The sequence below is a fragment of the Phycodurus eques genome, chromosome 4 (genome assembly GCF_024500275.1).
Source record: "Phycodurus eques isolate BA_2022a chromosome 4, UOR_Pequ_1.1, whole genome shotgun sequence".
Classification (NCBI taxonomy): Eukaryota; Metazoa; Chordata; class Actinopteri; order Syngnathiformes; family Syngnathidae; genus Phycodurus; species Phycodurus eques.
The window spans coordinates 18,866,148-18,884,472 of record NC_084528.1 but is presented as its reverse complement, the minus strand read 5'-3'; the positions used below and the strand labels follow the sequence as shown (position 1 = coordinate 18,884,472).

The following is an 18,325-nucleotide window of genomic DNA, read 5'->3' as shown; positions in this document are numbered from 1 at the left end:
TAACTTTACTGTGCGTTTTCTCCACTGACCGGGAGGTTAGGCTTGAAGCTTGCTGTCATTTTCCAGTTTCGTCACAGTCACACACGTATTGCGTCGAGAGACAGTCGCGCTGATTGGTGAATGAGCGTACATGTATCATTCATCTTCGGGAGGGAACACCGCTTGCAGAGGCAACTCACAAAAGCAGATGAGTGGCTCGGTCCCTCTCAACCACTCCACTCTATTGTTGTGAAGATGATCCCAGAGGATCAGCTTAAAGCGTTGTAGAACATCTTAAGCACCAGACGAGGGCTCTCTGCCTGCCTGACGTAGTGTGGCAGAGGCTTTTCTGGAGACTTTCCCCACCTGTAAAATGATGCAATGATACTAGGGGATAGGACACTTGGAAAGCAGTGGCCATATTCGAAATAAAATGTGAATAGAAGTTTTGAGGGTTTAAAAAAAAATAGTGGCTATGTGATAGCTGGAAGAAAAACAAAACAATAAAATAAAGCCATCTGCAAAATGATGCCTGATTTGGAAGAATTAAAAAAGTGCATATAAGATAGATTGATAGAATGAGTGTAAGTGTAAAAGTAGTAAAGTGTAAAAATAAAATACAATTAAGTAAAAATAAAAGTACAAAATACATACATTTTGCTGCACGGTGGGGAAGTTAGCACATCAACCTTAAAAACACAAATAGTACCTCCCTATCACGTCGACAACATCGGAGGCAAAGATGGAGCATCCCACCGCACCGCTCATCAGTAGCATTGGTTAGTTGTTGCATATCATCACCGGGTCCATTATTCTACTGATTAACTCATTGATTAATCAAGTAATCGGATATAAAATGATTTCTCATGATTAAACATGTACACGTGAGGTGCAGGTTGTATTTTTGTGCACGTGGGGTCACCGTTCTCACATGCAACATGCAATAGCAATGACTTTGAGTGTGTGTGGCTTGAAATGGTGGAGCCTGGCCCGGTGAGTGATGTGGAGGTCAGCGAATGAGAATGTAGAATTGGCTGTTGTGGGCTCAGGTTAGAGGCTGGCTGTTAACTGACTTAACCAGTCTGCGTTTTGAGTGCCTGCATGTCAGTTGTGGCAGTAGCAGCTCATGTATGAGCGTGCTTATTACATACATGCAAATCAGTCACCTTTCTGCGAAATTCGCCGTTTTGAACTCAATAGGCCATTACGTGAATCGTATAGATCCGATGAGTGGGGTCGCCGTCGCTGACGTCATAGGCTGTTTCGTACTCCTTGACCGCTGGCAGCTAGATCCATTCCACACATCCACCATCCATACACAGATTTAATTGTGATAACTCCGCGGCAGACTAATATGTGGCCTGAGGTTCCGCCTGTGTGCTCGGGACCTGGTTTGGGTAAGTTACATGAGTTGACAAGACCGGAAAAAAACTTCCGCTGCTTCTGCTGTTAAGAAGTAACGGTACCTTTACTCCGTTACAATGATCTAAATGTCGCTCAATACATTTATTGCAATAATTATTGCTTATTTTTCTTATAATTATTGCTTTTTTTCACATCTGGTGAACAGGATCTTCTGGAAAAAATAATAAGTTTCTCCTCTTTTAAATCTATATTTTTAAGGACCTTGCAACACTAAGGGAGCAAACATTCTCCTTGCAACATGACGTTCTGTACCTTTATCTGTTTGTTGTTGTTTTATTCGGGGAGCTATTGCACCATCCCAGGCAAGTAATCACTTAGTGGTGTTTCCCTCCTTGCTTTCACAATAAAAGCCAGCCGGGACCTTTTAGGGTAAATGTTTTTCCAGATGTAAGAATGAAATGGATTGGTAAATACAATGAAATATGTGCCTACCGTACAACCACACACACTAAGTACTGTATGTGTATGCACGTCTTGTAGTATACAATCTTGGAACACTGGTTCAAAAGGTTCAAACTGGTCCGAGAAAAATGTAAAAAAATAAAATAAATAAATCATCCTATTCTTGTACAATACATACACAGTGACTTATGAAAACCACTAAAAGGCTAATAGACAAAATTAAACGAAGATAAATTAAGATAGGGCAGCGCGGTGAACGAGTGGTTAGTGTATCTGCATCACAGTTCTGATGTTTGGGGTTCGAATCTTGGCTCCGGTCTGTGGCCTTCTTGTGTGGAGTTTGCATGTTCTCCCCGTGCTTGCATGTTTTAGTTTTTTTTCCTGGGTACAACGGCTTCTTCCCACATTCCAAAAACATGCATGTAACGTTCATCCAGCCATCCATTTTCTTTACCGCTTATCCTCACAAGGGTCGCGCGCCGCTGGAGCCTATTCCAGCTATCTTCGGGCGGGAGGCGGAGTGCACCCCAAACTGGTTGCCAGCCAATTGCAGGGCACACAAACAACCATTCTCACTCACATTCACACCTACGGGCAATTAAGAGTCTTCAATCAACCTACCACGCATGTTTTTGGGATGTGGGAGGAAACCGGAGAAAACCCAGGCACGGGGAGAACATGCAAACTCCACATAGGCGGGCCAGGATTTGAACCCCGGTCCCCAGAACTGTGAGGCAGATGTGCTAACAGCACGCCTACGACCCTATTGAGGATAAGCGGTACAGATAATGGATGGCTGGATGGATATAAACATGCAGAGGTGGGTAGAGTAGCCAAAACTTGTACAAATTCAGATATTACTGAACAATATCACTTAATCTAAAAAAATATATAATAAATAAAATTTTATAAGATAAAATCTTTGTAAAGTAACAAATTAAGGCAAATTCAAGAACTGGTCTTATACTATATTGTTTCTACTTGTTAAACAGCACAATACTGTAGGCTCACCAGGCAGATTACAAAAACAGGCTGCAGCGGATATAAAAAGTATACACACCCCTGTTCAAATGCCATGTTTTTGTTTTGTAAAAGACTTTTGACCAGGATAAATCATTTTTAAGCTTTTGCCACCATTAATGTGACCTAGAATTTGTACAATTCAACTGATTTATTTTTGTATCTCTTTGAGAGGCGAGGTGAAAATAAACAACTGAAATAAACTAGAATCTGATTGACTTGGACTTGACGTTTAACTTGCACGTGAATCTGGTTGCACATGGACGCACTAACTAGCATGTGTTGTGTGTGTGTGAGAGAGAGAGAGAGAGAGAGCGAGCGAGAGAGAGAGAATAGAACGTACCCTACAAGTTTTGTTTTTCTGTTTTGTGACCACAAAATAAAAACAGTGCTAAAGTTGCACAACAGCAAAAATATCTGCAATTTACCTCAAGGAAATGAAGCTCATATTGATTTACTCGTTTCTAAACAAATATTGCACATAGTCACCCATGGGACACTGCTGCCCCCTACAGGATTACACGGAACCACCATCGGCTCAGGAGGTAATCAAAAGGCAGCGAAAAAAAAACACTACTGTCGCATTTTCATTATATCATTTCAATGTATGTACTTACAATGAAAGGTATAATTCACAGTTTACTATTATTTATTGCAGTAAATGCACCAAATGAGGGTTTTGAAATGAAAGCATAATGAATAATTACAGACATTTGGAAATTAATTTAAAGCCCAGAGTATTACTAAGTACAGTACACTTTTTTTGTTTTTAATTTAGCCACTTTTTCATGCCGATATCATTAATCATTATATTCAGTTTTTAAAGGTTTCTCTTTGGTAACTGATGGTGGAGTGGTCCACTGGCCAGACTTCATGCAGGAAGGCTGAGGAGTGGAATCCCCCTGTAGTTGGAAGACACACTCCGGTTGCCCTTCTTAAAACTCACCACCAAGTGGTGATCAGTTGACAGCTCCGCCCCTCTCTTCACCTGAGTGTCCAAGACATGCAGCCGCAGGTCCGATGACACAACCACAAAGTCGATCATCGAACTGTGACCTAGGGTGTCCTGGTGCCGAGTGCACGTGTGGACACCCTTATGCTTGAACATGTTGTTCGTTATGGACAATCCATAATGAGCACAGAAGTCCAATAACAGAACACCGCTCGGGTTCTGATCGGGTGGGCCGTTCCTCCCAATCACGCCCTTCCAGGTCTCACTGTCATTGCTCACGAGAGCATTGAAGTCCCCCAGCAGAACGATGGAGATGTAAAGGTACTAAAAAAAAAAATACCGGTGTACCTCACCATAAAAAAAAAAAAAAAATACAAATTAAAAAAAAACATACTAGACCATGCACCATAAAAAAAAAATTACAAATTAAAAAAAAAACATACTAGACCATGATTTTCAAGTACCGGTATTTTTTATTTTTTTTAAATGTAGCGACAGCGTTCTCCAACTCTGGGTATCAAGCGGGCGGCACTTTTTTGACATGTGTGGAAGATGGAGAAATACAGTACAGATAAGAAATCTGTGAGAAATCCTCACAGTTCTGTGGACCCGGGTTCAATCCCCGGCCCCGCCTGTGTGGAGTTTGCATGTTCTCCCCGTGCCTGCGTGGGTTTTCTCCGGGCACTTCGGTTTCCTCTCACATCCCCAAAACATGCATTAATTGAAGACTCTAAATTGCCCGTAGGTGTGACTGTGAGTGCGAACAGTTGTTTGTTTGTTTGTGCCCTGCGATTGGCTGGCAACCAGTTCACGGTGTACCCCGCCTCCTGCCCGATGATAGCTGGGATAGGCTCCAGCACGCCTGCGACCCTAGTGAGGAGAAGCGGCTCAGAAAATGGATGGATGGATGGTATCCTAAATAGTAGGGATGGGCGAGTACTGATACCAGGTATCGGATCGATACCGGTCATGTTTCAAGGTAACAGCAACAAAAACATTTGACATCAAGTAAGTCAGCGGAGAGAGGACCCATCCTTGGTGCGCCCCAGTGCTGGTGGTACATGTAGATGAGGTGGTGTCCCCCAGCCTTACCTGCTGTGTCTTGCCCGTCAGGAAGCTGTAAATCCACTGGCAGATGGCAGGCAAGACGCTGAGCTGGAGAAGCTTGGAGGAGAGGAGTTCGGTGATGATGTTGTTGAACGCAGAGCTGACCTTTATCCATGAACATGATCCTCGCTTAGGTCCCCGCGCCGTTGAGGTGTTCTAGGATGAAGTGAAGTCCCATGTTGACTGCATCATCCACAGACCTGTTTGCTCGGTAGGCAAACTGCAGGGGGTTCAGCAGGGGTCCTGCGACGCTCTTGAGGTGGTCCAGCATGAGGCGTTCAAAGGACTTCATGACCACAGATGACAGCGTGACAGGTCAGTGGTCATTCAGTGCTGAGATTGCAGGTTTCTTGGGGACTGGCATGATGGGACTTCACACAGTTCTAAAGATCTATTGAAGATCTGCGTGAACACCGGGGCAAGCAGGTCCGCGTACACTTTCAAGCAGGAGGGACACACACTGTCCGGGCCTGCCACTTTGGTGGCTGGCGGGACAGTCAATGCTGTACGTAATAAAAGTCGAACATTAAACTACTTGTACTACTACCACTAAAAATAATAATGTTATTAAACTATCCCTAATTAAAAATTTACTCCTGCAGCGCCTCCCCTTGTGTCTTAGACCAAATTGTCACAGTCCTTATGTTGGACACCTGCTATTCCCCCAGTGGCCAGTTGATGGGCTCAAGGTTTATGCAGTTGTGGTTAGACTCCCCGAATGTACAGTAAATAATAGAACAGTAGTAGACAAAAGAGAACGTTAGTAGTAGTCAAGGCCATGTATGGCCTGACCAAATGAAGCTCCTCCGCTCACTTCGTCGTTCTTTGGCCACAAAATGGCACCAAAGCTAAAACGGTGTTTCTCAAAATGTGGTACGAGCACCACTATTAGTACATCTAGTGATACGCTAAGGAATCACTGAAAGAAATATTCAAAGAGCACATAATGTAATGGCTTAACTTTTTTTAATATCCAGGACAGTATTTTTTTAATGGCAAGTTCAGTTTTATTTAACTTTTAAGTATAATAGATTTTCTCCTTAAGAACATATATTTTTTTTTAAATACTTATTTCGGGCCAATTCTTTCTCTTTGATGAACTTTTATGAGCAATACATTTTAACTGAATGATTATTTTAGTAGTTTTTTTTATTTCTAAATCTTAATGTAGATAAAGAAGACACCAAGACAGTCTCTAAACAGTTTATTATATTTCATAACATCTTCCTCGCCCTTGAAAACCATCGACCGAAACACAAAATGTAACGGACACGACCCCTCTTGGCAAAAGAGCCAACAAGAGCACATTTCATGCAAGGCGATAGTCGTAAGCACACACACAGGACATGAGACACAAATACAATATTAATTAGAATCATAGAGGAAGCTAAACAGGCTGTTGGCTTTCCTCATGACTAGACGCACTCAAACAAATGGGAACGATGGCACTGCACGAGTACATTAAATTTCAAAGAAAAAGGCGAGGAAGAATTGCAGCGTCGACGGATCATGAGCCAAGAGAAGGTGTTGGCGTTGACGTCGTACACTGAGGAGTCCTTTACAATTGCATGTTACATTCTCAAACATACTTCCTTGATTAATAAATATCTATCCATCCATTTTCTTATTAGAGAGCCTTTCCTAGCTGACTTTGGACAAGAGGCGGGCTATACCCTGGACTGGTTGCCGCCTGATCGCAGGGCACAGATGGACAAACAAGCATTTACGTTCTCAAACCTATGGACAATTTAGAGCAGTGGTTCTCAAAATGTGCTTTGAGTACCACTAGGCTCCCTTAGTGGTATTTAAATGTTCAAACCATGCAAAATGTTACAATGGCTAAAACCTTTTTTAATCTAATACAGTACATTTGATAAGTACAGTTCAGTTGTATTTAACTGTACAAGACCATGTTAAGTGAATTCAGAGACAGGCTTCATTTTTCACAATCTTTTATATACTTATCTGTGTTTTTAATCATTCCAATTTGGCAGGGATGTCACAACACTTCTCTGAGGTGTGTCCAATTTACAACCCATTTATTTTCCCTTACAGATTTCAATTGAAGCAATATTTAAGTACATTTTTTAAAATTTTATTCCCTATACAATGGTGCCTTAAGATTCAAGTCTGTGGTCATGCTTGTAAGTCAAAACACTCGTATCTCAAATCTAAACTAGCCTCTATGATAATGTACTCCAGAAAACATATTGTAATAATCACATAATTAAATAGAATGTGAAGAATTGAACAGTTTGTGCATCACTATGACTCCTTTGGGTGTGCGCAACTTGGCCCCCAGGAGGCAGTATAATACTGTCATGAAAACACAAATGAAGAAGACTTTCACAACTACTGTTAATGACTTGTAAATTGCAACAATATTACTTGTATTTTGCAGAGAATAAAGACTCTACACCCCTGACTATTGTTGTATTATCCGTCTACGTGTTGATACACCCTTTGTGTTCAAATACCAGTTGCTCAAGGGGTAATAACACCGCGACTATCAATGTTATCTGTTAGCCCGTCTATGGCGTTTTGCATTGTGTGTTAGCATTAAGTTAGTGGAAGGTAAAGTTGTGTGATTGTTTTAAGTACAGAACGTGTAATTCTCTTTCCGTTTAGTTTGGCAGTAAACTTCAACTGGGAGCGTCATTAAACAGCTTGTACCCTGTTTTTTGTAGAATTGTTCACTATCTGCTATACGACTGCTTGAGAAGGGAGTTGAATCGAGTTCACTGCCACAATACAGCAATTTTTGCTGTATTGTGGCAATTTTTGCTCACAAGTCTAAGCAAACAGTTGACCAAACGACGGGGTCACTTGTATTGTATTTATCACAGTGTTCAAATTGTGCATGATGTTACACTGCCATACAATAATATTAAGTATCGTTTTTAGGAATATAACCTCTGGCTCATTTCTTTATGAACACTTGAGCCTAATATGTTACGACTGTGGTACTTGGTGTAAAAAGTTAGAGAGCCACTGATTTTGAGTCTTCAATTAATCCAGCAGGGATGTTTTGTGGATATGGAATGCAGCCAGAGTAGCCAGAAAAGACACATGGAGAACACGAACCCAGGGCCTCAGAGGCAGACGGGGTAACCACTACATCACCGTCCTGAATACATACTACATACATAATAAATACTACTACATTTTTTTTTGTTTTTGCCCCACAAAATGTGAGGTCATTGAGGGGCGTTGGGCCTCTTGTGGGCAATTCTCACGTGCCTCCCGAGAGACTCCATCCATTTAAAGGCCTTGCTGCAGTAAATGCACACGTAGTGTTTGCCTTCAGTGTGGATGGTCTGGTGTCTATTGAGGGCGCTGGTGGTGACAAAGCTCTTCCTGCAGATGTCACACCTGTACGGCCTCTCACCCGTGTGCGTTCTGATGTGAGCGGCCAGGTGGGAGCAGTTGCCGAAGCGCTTGTCGCAAACGGAGCAGCTGTAGGGCTTCTCTTTGCCCTCGTCGCCCATGCCGCCGTGATGATAGAGGTGAAAAGGCAAGATGGGGTCGTGCAGGCCCCCCCTCACGCCCGACGCTGAGGACATGAAGTCCTTTATGTCTGACTCCAGATCCTCCAGAGGCTCGGAGCCGTGGCCCAGCCAGAACTCCCTGTGGTTCCTCTCTGGTTCTTTCTTCACATGGGCGGTCTCATTAGGATGCTCCAAGATGCTGCTGCTGCCTTCCTCCTCAATGTTTTGGGACTCAGGGGCCTCCATGTCTACTGATGCTGCTGCTTCCTCATGCTTCTGAGGTGCAGGGGGAGGAGGAGGAGGAGGGAGGTGGTGATGGGTGTGCTCCTGCAGCTGGACTCCATTACATGCATCTAGTTAGAAGAACGACATTTATATATAAAAAATTTAAAAAAAATAAAAATAAAAACACCACGAGAGCAATGCAACGCTTCTTGATTGATAAATGACATTCAAACCGACCTGACTTGAGAAGCCTCAGCTGCATTCTGAGGCGACCGATCTCCAAGTCCTTCACACGGCAAAGCTCCTCTTTGTACTCGTCTATTGTCTTCTCGACGGCGCCGAAGATCTCTTCCGCTACCGCCGCCAGCCTCTCGTTGAGAAAAGCTTTCAAGGAGAGCATCGTAGTTGCCCGGAGTGGAAATTAAAAGCTCCAATTTGCGCCACCGAGACGTATTTTTCACGCGACCCTGAACGTCACGCTCCGCTTGTAAATACGGAAATGAGCTTCGGAAGGTAGAAATATGATACGCCTTCATTCGCTGCCCCTACTGCAGCGGAGGTGCAACTGCAGGACACATCCGCAAAAAAATAAAATAAAATAAATAAAATTATAGTTTAATGGTCATAATAATCATACCAAATAAAATAAAAAGGCTGAGCTATCATGTATCATGCTGTCTTGTCTTCAGAGTTAATAATAATCATTTTAAATAACTAAACATAACATTAAGATATACATTTTTGGTAAATACAACCATGTATTATGTATTAAACATAAAAACAGAATTGGGGTTGTGTTAAACATAAAAACAGAATACGATGATTTGCAAATCAAGTTCAACCTATATTTAATTGAATACACGACAAAGACAAGATAAATTCATGTTCAAACTGATCAACTTTATTGTTTTTAGCAAATAATCATTAACTTTCTTTTAAATTTTTATAATTAAAAAAAATAATAATTTTATGGGTGCAACACGTTCCAAAAAAGCTGGGACAGGGTCATGTTTACCACTGTGTTACATCACCTTTTCTTTTAACAACATTCAATAAACGTTTGGGAACTGAGGACACGAATTGTTGAAGCTTTATAGGTGGAATTCTTTCCCATTCTTGCTTGATGTACAGCTTCAGCTGTTCAACAGTCCGGGGTCTCCGTTGTGGTATTTCCACACCTGTATGTTCCAAACAGGTGTTTGATGAGCATTCCTCAACTTTCTCAGTATTTTTTGCCACCTGTCCCAGCTTTTTTGGAATGTGTTGCAGTCATAAAATTCTAAGTTAATGACTATTTGCTAAAAACAATAAAGTTGATCAGTTTGAACATTAAATATCTTTTCTTTGTAGTGTATTCAATTAAATATAGGTTGAACATGATTTGCAAATCATTGTATTCTGTTTTTTTTTGTTTAACACAACATCCCAACTTCATTGGAATTGGGGTTGTAGGTTTCATTATCATGTATCATGCTCTTTTTTTCAGAATTAATAATGTCAAATAAAAAAATACAATAAAATAGTGAAATAAAAATAGAATACATTTTTAAAATAACTATTTTACTTATAAAAATAACATCTTGGTAAATATTCAGTTTGTGCTATCCTGTCTTCTGAATGAATCATAATTTAAAAAATACAATTAAAATATGTTGGTTGATATTTGTTTTGCGCTCTCGTGTGGAGTGCTCTTGCCATCAGAAATATTTTTAAACAAAAAAAGAAAATATGTAAAAAAAAAACCAAATACAATAAATAACATTTTGGTAAATATTTAGGTTTTGGCATCATGTATTATGCTATCTTGTCCTATTATACATTAAATTGAAATTAGCTCAAATATGAAAATTGTGATTCCAGCACATGTGCACTAGTATTAAAATTCAACATTTTGTGTGATAACACCAGTTAGAAAAAGTAAATACAACATTTAAAGATAATGCAATGGAGAGAATTTGGCTAAAACCATAAATGTTCTCTTTTATTTTCAACCTGTATGTTTAATTTTTTCTATAGAACCCATTTAGAAGTTTGATTTGACTTTATGTGCGATGTCATAGTGGTTGAGTCTGGTTGTGCATTTTGTTGTTCAGTTACTTGTTAGAGAATAGAAAGTTGAGCAAAAAGTACTGAAACATTTAACAGTTGGACATGTATTCAAAAGTTTAGAGGAGGCCAAATTAAGTTCTCCTTCAAAGATTAGTGCATTTTAGATTCATCCTGAAAGTTCATCCAAAAGAAAAATATCCTTAACATTTTTGCAATGCTGCATTCCTTTGGAGTGGGGATCCATCAGTGTCCAATTCAGCTTTTACGCTCCTCAGAGCGCAATTCTAAATTTATGAAAACACTTTAATAAAGCGCAATAAGACACAAAGACTGTCTCTAAATGGTTTATTAGGTTTCCTTCCAGCCTCCTCACCCTCAAAGACCATCAGCCGTGAGACAACATGACCGGACACGTAATGGATATGCCAATGAGAACGCGGTTCATGCACAGCTACGGGGAGGTGAACGCTACATACAGAGGGAGCATTAGAAACACACAGGCGAGAGACAGATAATGTGATCCAGACACAGGGTGGTAAACGTTTCAAGTAAAGGCGTGATGGTCAGTCTTTACAGCTTGTTGTGGAAGTGTTAAAAGTGCACAGAAGTTTTCAGTGCATGTGCCAACCCGCTCCAATCTTGTTCCTCAAGACTAGACGCACCCAAACACATCCAAGGAGGGCATGACCGCATTGCACAAGTATGTTTAATTTAATTTAAAAAAAAAATAATGGGGAGGACTAAGTACAGAGTTGATGGATCATCAGCAGATGTTTTTACATCTTGGCGTTGATGATTTCGACAAATTCGGGCTTGAGGGACGCTCCGCCAACGAGGAAACCGTCCACATCCTTCTGGGAGCCCAGCTCCTTGCAGGTGGCGCCAGTCACGGAACCTAGAAGAAGAGCACATGGGACGAGAAGGATGCAAGTTGCTCTTTGTAAGACTTTTTTTGTTTTGTTTTGTATTTTTTGCTGCACGACAGACCTCCGTAGATGATCCTCACAGAGTTGGCGACAGCCTCGGACACGTTGGTCTTGAGCCACGCCCTCAGCTTCTCATGAACCTCCTGAGCCTGGAATATTACAACAAAAGAGGAGATGCTACGGTGGTGTGCGATTGGCAGTGGTGGGAAGTACAGTGGGTACGGAAAGCTTTCAGACCCCATACATTTTTCACTCTTTGTTATATTGCAGCCATTTCTTAAAATCATTTCAGTTCATTTTGTTTCCTCATTAAATGTACACACAGCACCCCATATTGACCGAAAAATGTAATTGTTGACATTTTTTCCTGACTTATTAAAAACTGAAATATCACACAGCCATAAGTATTCAGAGCCTTTGCTGTGACACTCATATTTAAATTGAGTGCTGTCCATTTCTTCTGATCATCCTTAAGATGGTTCTATACCTTTATTAGAGTCCAGCTCTGTTTACATTACACTGATTGGACTTGATTAGGAAAGCCACACCCCTGTCTATATAAGACCTTAAAAGTCACAGGGCATGGGAGAGCAAAGGAGAATCATGAAGTCAAAGGAACTGCCTGAAGAGCTCAGAGACAGAATTGTGGCAAGGCACAGATTGGGCCAAGGTTACAAAAAAACATTCTGCAAAAAACAAAAAACAAAAACAAACAAAAACAAAAGCACAGTGGCCTCCAGAATCCTTAAATGGAAGACGTCGGGGATGACCAGAACCCTCCCTAGAGCTGGCCGCCCAGCCAAACTGTGCAATTGGGGGAGAAGAGCCTTGGTGAGAGAGGTAAAGAAGAACCCAAAGATCACTGTGGCTCAGCTCCAGAGACGCAGTCGGGAGATGGGAGAAAGTTCTAGAAAGTCAACCATCACTGCAGCCCTCCACCAGTCGGGGCTTTATGGCAGAGTGGCCCGACGGAAGCCTCTCCTCAGTGCAAGACACATGAAAGCTCGCATAGAGTTTGATAAAAAACACCTGAAGGACTCCAAGATGGTGAGAAATAAGATTCTTTGGCTTGATGAGACCAAGATAGAAATTGTTGGCCTTAATTCTATGTGGCATGTGTGGAGAAAACCAGACACTGCTCATCACTGTCTAATACAGTCCCAACAGTGAAGCATGGTGGTGGCAGCATCATGCTGTGTTTTTTTTTTTTCCTCCAGCTGCAGGGACAGGGAGACTGTTTGCAATCGAAGAAAAGATGAATGCGGCCAAGTACATGGATATCCTGGACGAAAACCTTCTCCAGAGTGCTCAGAACCTCAGACTGGGCCGAAGGTTCACCTTCAAAAAAGACAATACCCGAAGCACACAGCTAAAAGAACAACTCCGTGACTGTTTTTGAATGGCTCAGACAGAGCCCTGACTTAAACCCAATTGAGCATCTATGGAAAGACCGGAAAATGGCTGCCCACCAACATTCACCATCCAACTTGACAGAACTGGAGAGGATCTGCAAGGAGGAATGGTAGAGGATCCCCAAATCTAGGTGTGAAGAACTTGTTGCATCATTCCCAAAAAGACTCATGGCTGTATTTTCTCAAAAGGGTGCTTCCACTAAATACTGAGCAAAGGGTCTGAATACTTATGGCTGTGTGATATTTCAGTTTTTATTTTTTAATAAACCTGCAAATATGTCAACAATTCCGTTTTTTTCCCCGTCAATACAGGGTGCTGTGTGTACATTAATGTGGGGAAAAAAGGAACTTAAATTATTTTAGCAAATGGCTACATTTTACAAAATTTTAAAAGGGGGATCTGAATACTTTCCGTACCCACTGTAACTAGGGCCCGACCCTTATTATATCGGCTGATTAAAAATAATCCTCTGCCGAAGTTTTGCCGGTGAAACAGTAAATGCTGTTAAGTGTCAAGCAGAATGATGTCCTTGCGCCACTTGTTCACTAAAGGGAGCTCTGAATCCATTCAATCCAATACGCATCTTTCCTGAGATGATGAAGTAGTTGTCCCAGTTGACTGCACTCAAACACCGCCAACATTGAGGATTGCCATGTTGCGTTTGTGCTGCTGAATCTCCTGAGCAAAATCTTCTGCTCCTCTACTACCATCGTCAGCAACAGGTGGAGATGGAGAACAGTGTCCCACATGTTCTTAAATCCACTGCGTATAAAAACCGGATGGGGAACCAGGAGGAAGTTTTAAGTGAGTCAGGTTTTCATGTTTTGTACTCGAAGTTATTATAATAATCATTATAATTATTATAATAAAAAATAATCAATTGATTCGGAGAAGCAAGCTATTCCCCATCTATAGCCTTATTTAAGACTATTTGTTGTCGCCTCCAAAGAATGATTTGTGGTGAAACGAGTATTGTATATCATTAACAGTAAAAATTCACTTTTACACTAATGAACATTTCAGAGTCTGTCCTGCTTTTTTTTTTTTTTTACCTTTAAGTATGAGTTGAATCAGTACTTCGACTGTTACAAATTATTATTATTATTATTTTTTTTTTTAAACATGAATCCATACTGCTACTTAAAAAGGGGAAATTTCCAATCCCCCCCAAAAATCTGTTTGTTTTTACACACACACACACACACACACACAACCTGTTCCCTTTGCACTTCTGAACAGCACCTTACTCGTAACGGAGACAAAATTACTTGCACCTCGAAAGTTAAGCCTTGTGGCTCTGATTGGAAATGGCAAACTCCCGCTTTAAGTAGAGCGTGTGAGTACTTTTGCCACCATCGGTGACTGGAGGAGTCTCAGAGCTAAAAAAATTTTTTTCCCCTTTGTAGTTTACCTGCTGGGGGGAGGCTGTCTTGCCGGTGCCGATGGCCCACACGGGCTCGTAAGCGAGAACCACCTTACTCCAGTCCTTGACATTCTCTGGAATAAAAAAACAAGAACAGAAATTCAAACAAGAACTCCCACAGTGCTTCAGCCAAAACTGTATTTGTGCTTGTTTATCACACACCACTGCAGTGAGCGGCAGTTTCTGCAAGGAGTAGAGTGTGCTCTGAACCCGAAAAAGGCACTATATAGCAACAAATGGCTATTCTTGTGAAGCCACACAAAAAACATACAGTAAGGAGATTTTAGATACGACTTGGAATTCTAACAATGCTATTTGTGCTTTTACAGCCGACCACAATGAAGCAAACAAGAGTTGCTGCAATCTGTAGTGTGCACCGTAACAAGAATGAGGCAGTGGCTGACAATATACAGCCTTTTTTGATAAGCCACATGCAAAAACAGAGTTATTGTTGCATTTAAGAAAATTGGGAAATCCAAAAAATTCAACTAGAACAAGTTTGGGGATCATTTTCCCCATCAAGTCGAGGCCCATCCTAAATTTATGAAAAATATAACGCTATGAACAAAAAGTTTATTGTACTGTATAAAACGTGCATTTGTGGGCTAGATGATTTTGGGTTGTGCGATTGGCTGGCAACCAGTTCAGGGTGTACCCCACCTCCTGCCCGAAGATAGCTGGGATAGGCTCCAGCACTCCTGCGACCCTTGTGTGGATAAGCGGCTCAGAAAATGGATGCATAGATGGATGATTTCGGGTTGTGTAAGCAGTACTGTATACAGTAATCCCTCGCTATATTGCGGTTCCTCTACTGTGGTTTCAGTGCATCACAGATTTTTTTTTTTTTTTTTTTTTTTTTTTAAAGGTCAGTATAGTGCAGTTATTCACCTGCACATATGATACAATCATCTTAAAAGGCTAAATAATTTAAATGTGGCATCAATGACTCACAGGTCAACTGGGCTCTTGTTCATAGCAGGAAAAGAAGCCTGGCTGAGTATATGCAACGTATACATTTGGTAAATCACTAAATTGCTTGTGGGAGCAAACGACATGACCGGACACTAACTGTTTAAATAACAGGGCACAGTCAGAGTATTATGAAATTAATTCAAAAATACCAACCTTAACCCAAAGAACAGCTAATGTACACACTCATAACAGTATTGACAGAAATCAATGCAAGTAAAGAACAACGTTTAGCTTGAGTTTCTTCAACTACAGTATTGTAGTTTAAAACATCATTGAAATGAATTTATAATTAACAATTGGCTACTATTTTTCGGTTTTCATTTATTGCAGGGGTTTTCTGGAACACAATCCCTGCGATAAATTTGGGTTTACTGTACACTGTATATACAGTATACTACTTGTGGCCTATCCCTGGACAAAGTACATTTGAAGGCAAACGTCTGACTTTAAAACTTGGTTGAAAAAGGATTAAAATGAATAAATAATATATCCAGTGTACACACTAAAAAGATTGGGACAAAACCACTCAGACATTAAGAGGTGAAAATGGAAAAACATGTCAGTCATACCTGCAATGACCTTGGTCTGAGCAAAGACGACCTTTTCGGTGATGCCTGCCTCCCTCTCATCCAGCTTCTCACCAATGCAGGCAATTACGCAGAGACCGTTCTCCAGCGCGTGGGCAGTCTTCTGCCCGATGAGCTGATGAGACACGACGCGACATCTCATTCACCAGTCGCGTGTCATTTTAGCATCTTTACGGCGAAAGCGCACTCACCTCGTCATTCTCTCCGAAGACGTGGCGCCTCTCAGAGTGTCCCAGGATCACCCAGTGGACACCGCAGTCCTTGATCATCGCAGGGCTGAAGGCATGCGCGAGTCACGGAAGGTCAGGGAGTGCTACTTTTTGTGCTTAGGGAAGGGGACATACCTGATCTCCCCAGTGAAAGCCCCCTTGGCGACTTTGTAGCAGTTCTGGGCGGCAACGCCGAACTTGGGGTCCAGTTTGGACCTGGCAAAGTCCAAGTAAATGAATGGGGCGCCACACACCACCTCTGTCGAAATAAAGTGTACCTTTATATTTGTTTTTCCTATTGGTGCAAGTTCTGTTGTCCTATTGTCTTTGTTTATATACACACGCTCACACACACACACACACACACAATTGTAACTTAACTTTGAGAAGTTGAACATTTAAATTATTTTTTAAATGCATTAAAAATAAAATTCCACAAATAATCCATAGGGGAAAAAAAACAGGAAAGTATAAACTAACAAAATGGAGGACTTAAGCATCCCCCCCCCCCCCCTTTCCTTTTGTCATGCCTGTATATCTATTTCTTCACCGGACCAACATATTGTGTCACAAAAGTCATTATTTGAGGTACACAAAGACAATTTTAAGCCAGCATCTCGAAATGAGCAAACACTTGGATCTTATCGACGGCAGCAGAGGTAGATCGGGTTGGTCAGAGTACAGTTAGAGTTGATACACCGGTATTCAAATTGTAACTGTAGCCCCGGGCTGGCTATATTAAAACACACAGTGCCATTAATGCCATGCTAAAGGTCAATTCTCTGCAGACCCCTCTGCGTAAAGTTCAGCACGGAAAAAGGTCACCGACACGATCACATTCTGTGGAGGTCACGTCTGGCTGATGGTAAAGAGCGTGCTTCATCTGGCACTCCGAGGGGCGTACGCATAGATGGGGCAAAGTGCAAGGATTGTGTGTGTGTGTGTGTGTGTGTGTGTGTGTGTGTGTGAGTTTGGGAGGGCAAATGAGGGCTTTGAGTGAAACACACACACAACAGTGGCGTAATACAAAAGCAGAGCTGACAGGGGAAACTGGCTTCCACAGACTCAGCATCTCCATTGTGCGAGCAGCAGTGATAAAGCTCTGTGAAAACAGAACCATTGTGGTGGGTATTGCAAGCCTGCAGAAAAAAAGGGGGTCACTGCCAACTGTTGCCTACATGCTACATGTGGAAAATTGTACACGAGAGCACCTCACGTGATCATTTCTTGAAATAACTAACAATTTGTTCTGCAAGAGAGTCGATTCGATTTAAAAAAAAATGTACTGGATAAATGCAGCACATACTGTAAATGTTGGTTTCAGAGTGAATTGGAGGCCGCCTATTTAGCCTCCCAGTGTACGCGAACACACCGCGCGTAGCAGACGCAAAACTGGACTACGTGCCGCCCCAAACGCACACCCACCATTGACTGATTAACGTGACACAACATCCCATTTAAATTTGTATTCGCACGCAGTACTCATTCAGCGAAAGACACCAAATCGAACTGTTTTAGGGTTTGTGTAGCTAGGTGATGTTTAAACACTACAATTCTTACCGACATTGGGATCCACCTTGGCGGCGTTCATGGTCTGAATGAGCTCGCCGAGGCTCTTCTTGTCGCCGTTCATCTTCCAGTTTCCACCGACGAAGAATTTCCTGCTCATTTTGCCGTTGGGTGGTGTCTTCGCTGTCGAGTGAAACCTACCTAGGTCTAGGTTGACTTGGAGAGGAGATGAGCGCGCGTCAGAGAGCCGTTCGGCCTATTTATAAAAGACGGAGAAGCTAACCCCTCCTCTGGAGCAGCTACATTGGGTTGTGTCGGACCGCCCATGAACGCGCCTCCATGTTTGAGGAAGGGGAAGTGCAGAATGTCATGAGGCGTTCAAGAGCTTTGTGGAAAAACAGACAAACGTGATCTAGCCACAAATGTACTGCTTTAAGAGTAATAAATGTCATGTCAACTCAACATCTTTACGTAAATGGAGGTACAGATATAAAAACGGTACGGATTCAACTCTTAACTTAAGTAAAAGTAAAAAAAAATAGAGACTTTTACCCAAGTAGAAAAGTAAAAGTATTTTTTTTAAAGACTCTAATGTTTGCAGCTGTAATGCAAAGTGAAATGTTTTTCAGCTAAAGGTAG

General features: G+C 41.6%; 2 protein-coding genes across 2 annotated transcripts; both read right to left on the bottom strand.

Moving 5' to 3' along the window:
- Positions 1-6,084: 6,084 nt before the first annotated feature.
- On the bottom strand, positions 6,085-9,072 carry LOC133402077 (zinc finger protein 112-like). The gene is made up of 2 exons (XM_061675654.1): positions 8,836-9,072; positions 6,085-8,726 (listed from the first exon to the last, which is right to left on the bottom strand). Exons 1-2 carry the CDS (start codon positions 8,996-8,998, stop codon positions 8,083-8,085), a joined length of 807 nt encoding a protein of 268 aa, XP_061531638.1. The 5' UTR covers positions 8,999-9,072; the 3' UTR covers positions 6,085-8,082.
- A 1,906-nt stretch (positions 9,073-10,978) lies between these two features.
- On the bottom strand, positions 10,979-17,972 carry tpi1b (triosephosphate isomerase 1b). Its single transcript, XM_061674388.1, has 7 exons — positions 17,738-17,972; positions 16,313-16,436; positions 16,160-16,244; positions 15,951-16,083; positions 14,398-14,483; positions 11,635-11,722; positions 10,979-11,542 (listed from the first exon to the last, which is right to left on the bottom strand). The coding sequence occupies exons 1-7, from the start codon at positions 17,844-17,846 to the stop codon at positions 11,424-11,426; spliced, it is 744 nt and encodes a 247-aa protein (XP_061530372.1). The 5' UTR covers positions 17,847-17,972; the 3' UTR covers positions 10,979-11,423.
- Between the last annotated feature and the right edge of the window lie 353 nt (positions 17,973-18,325).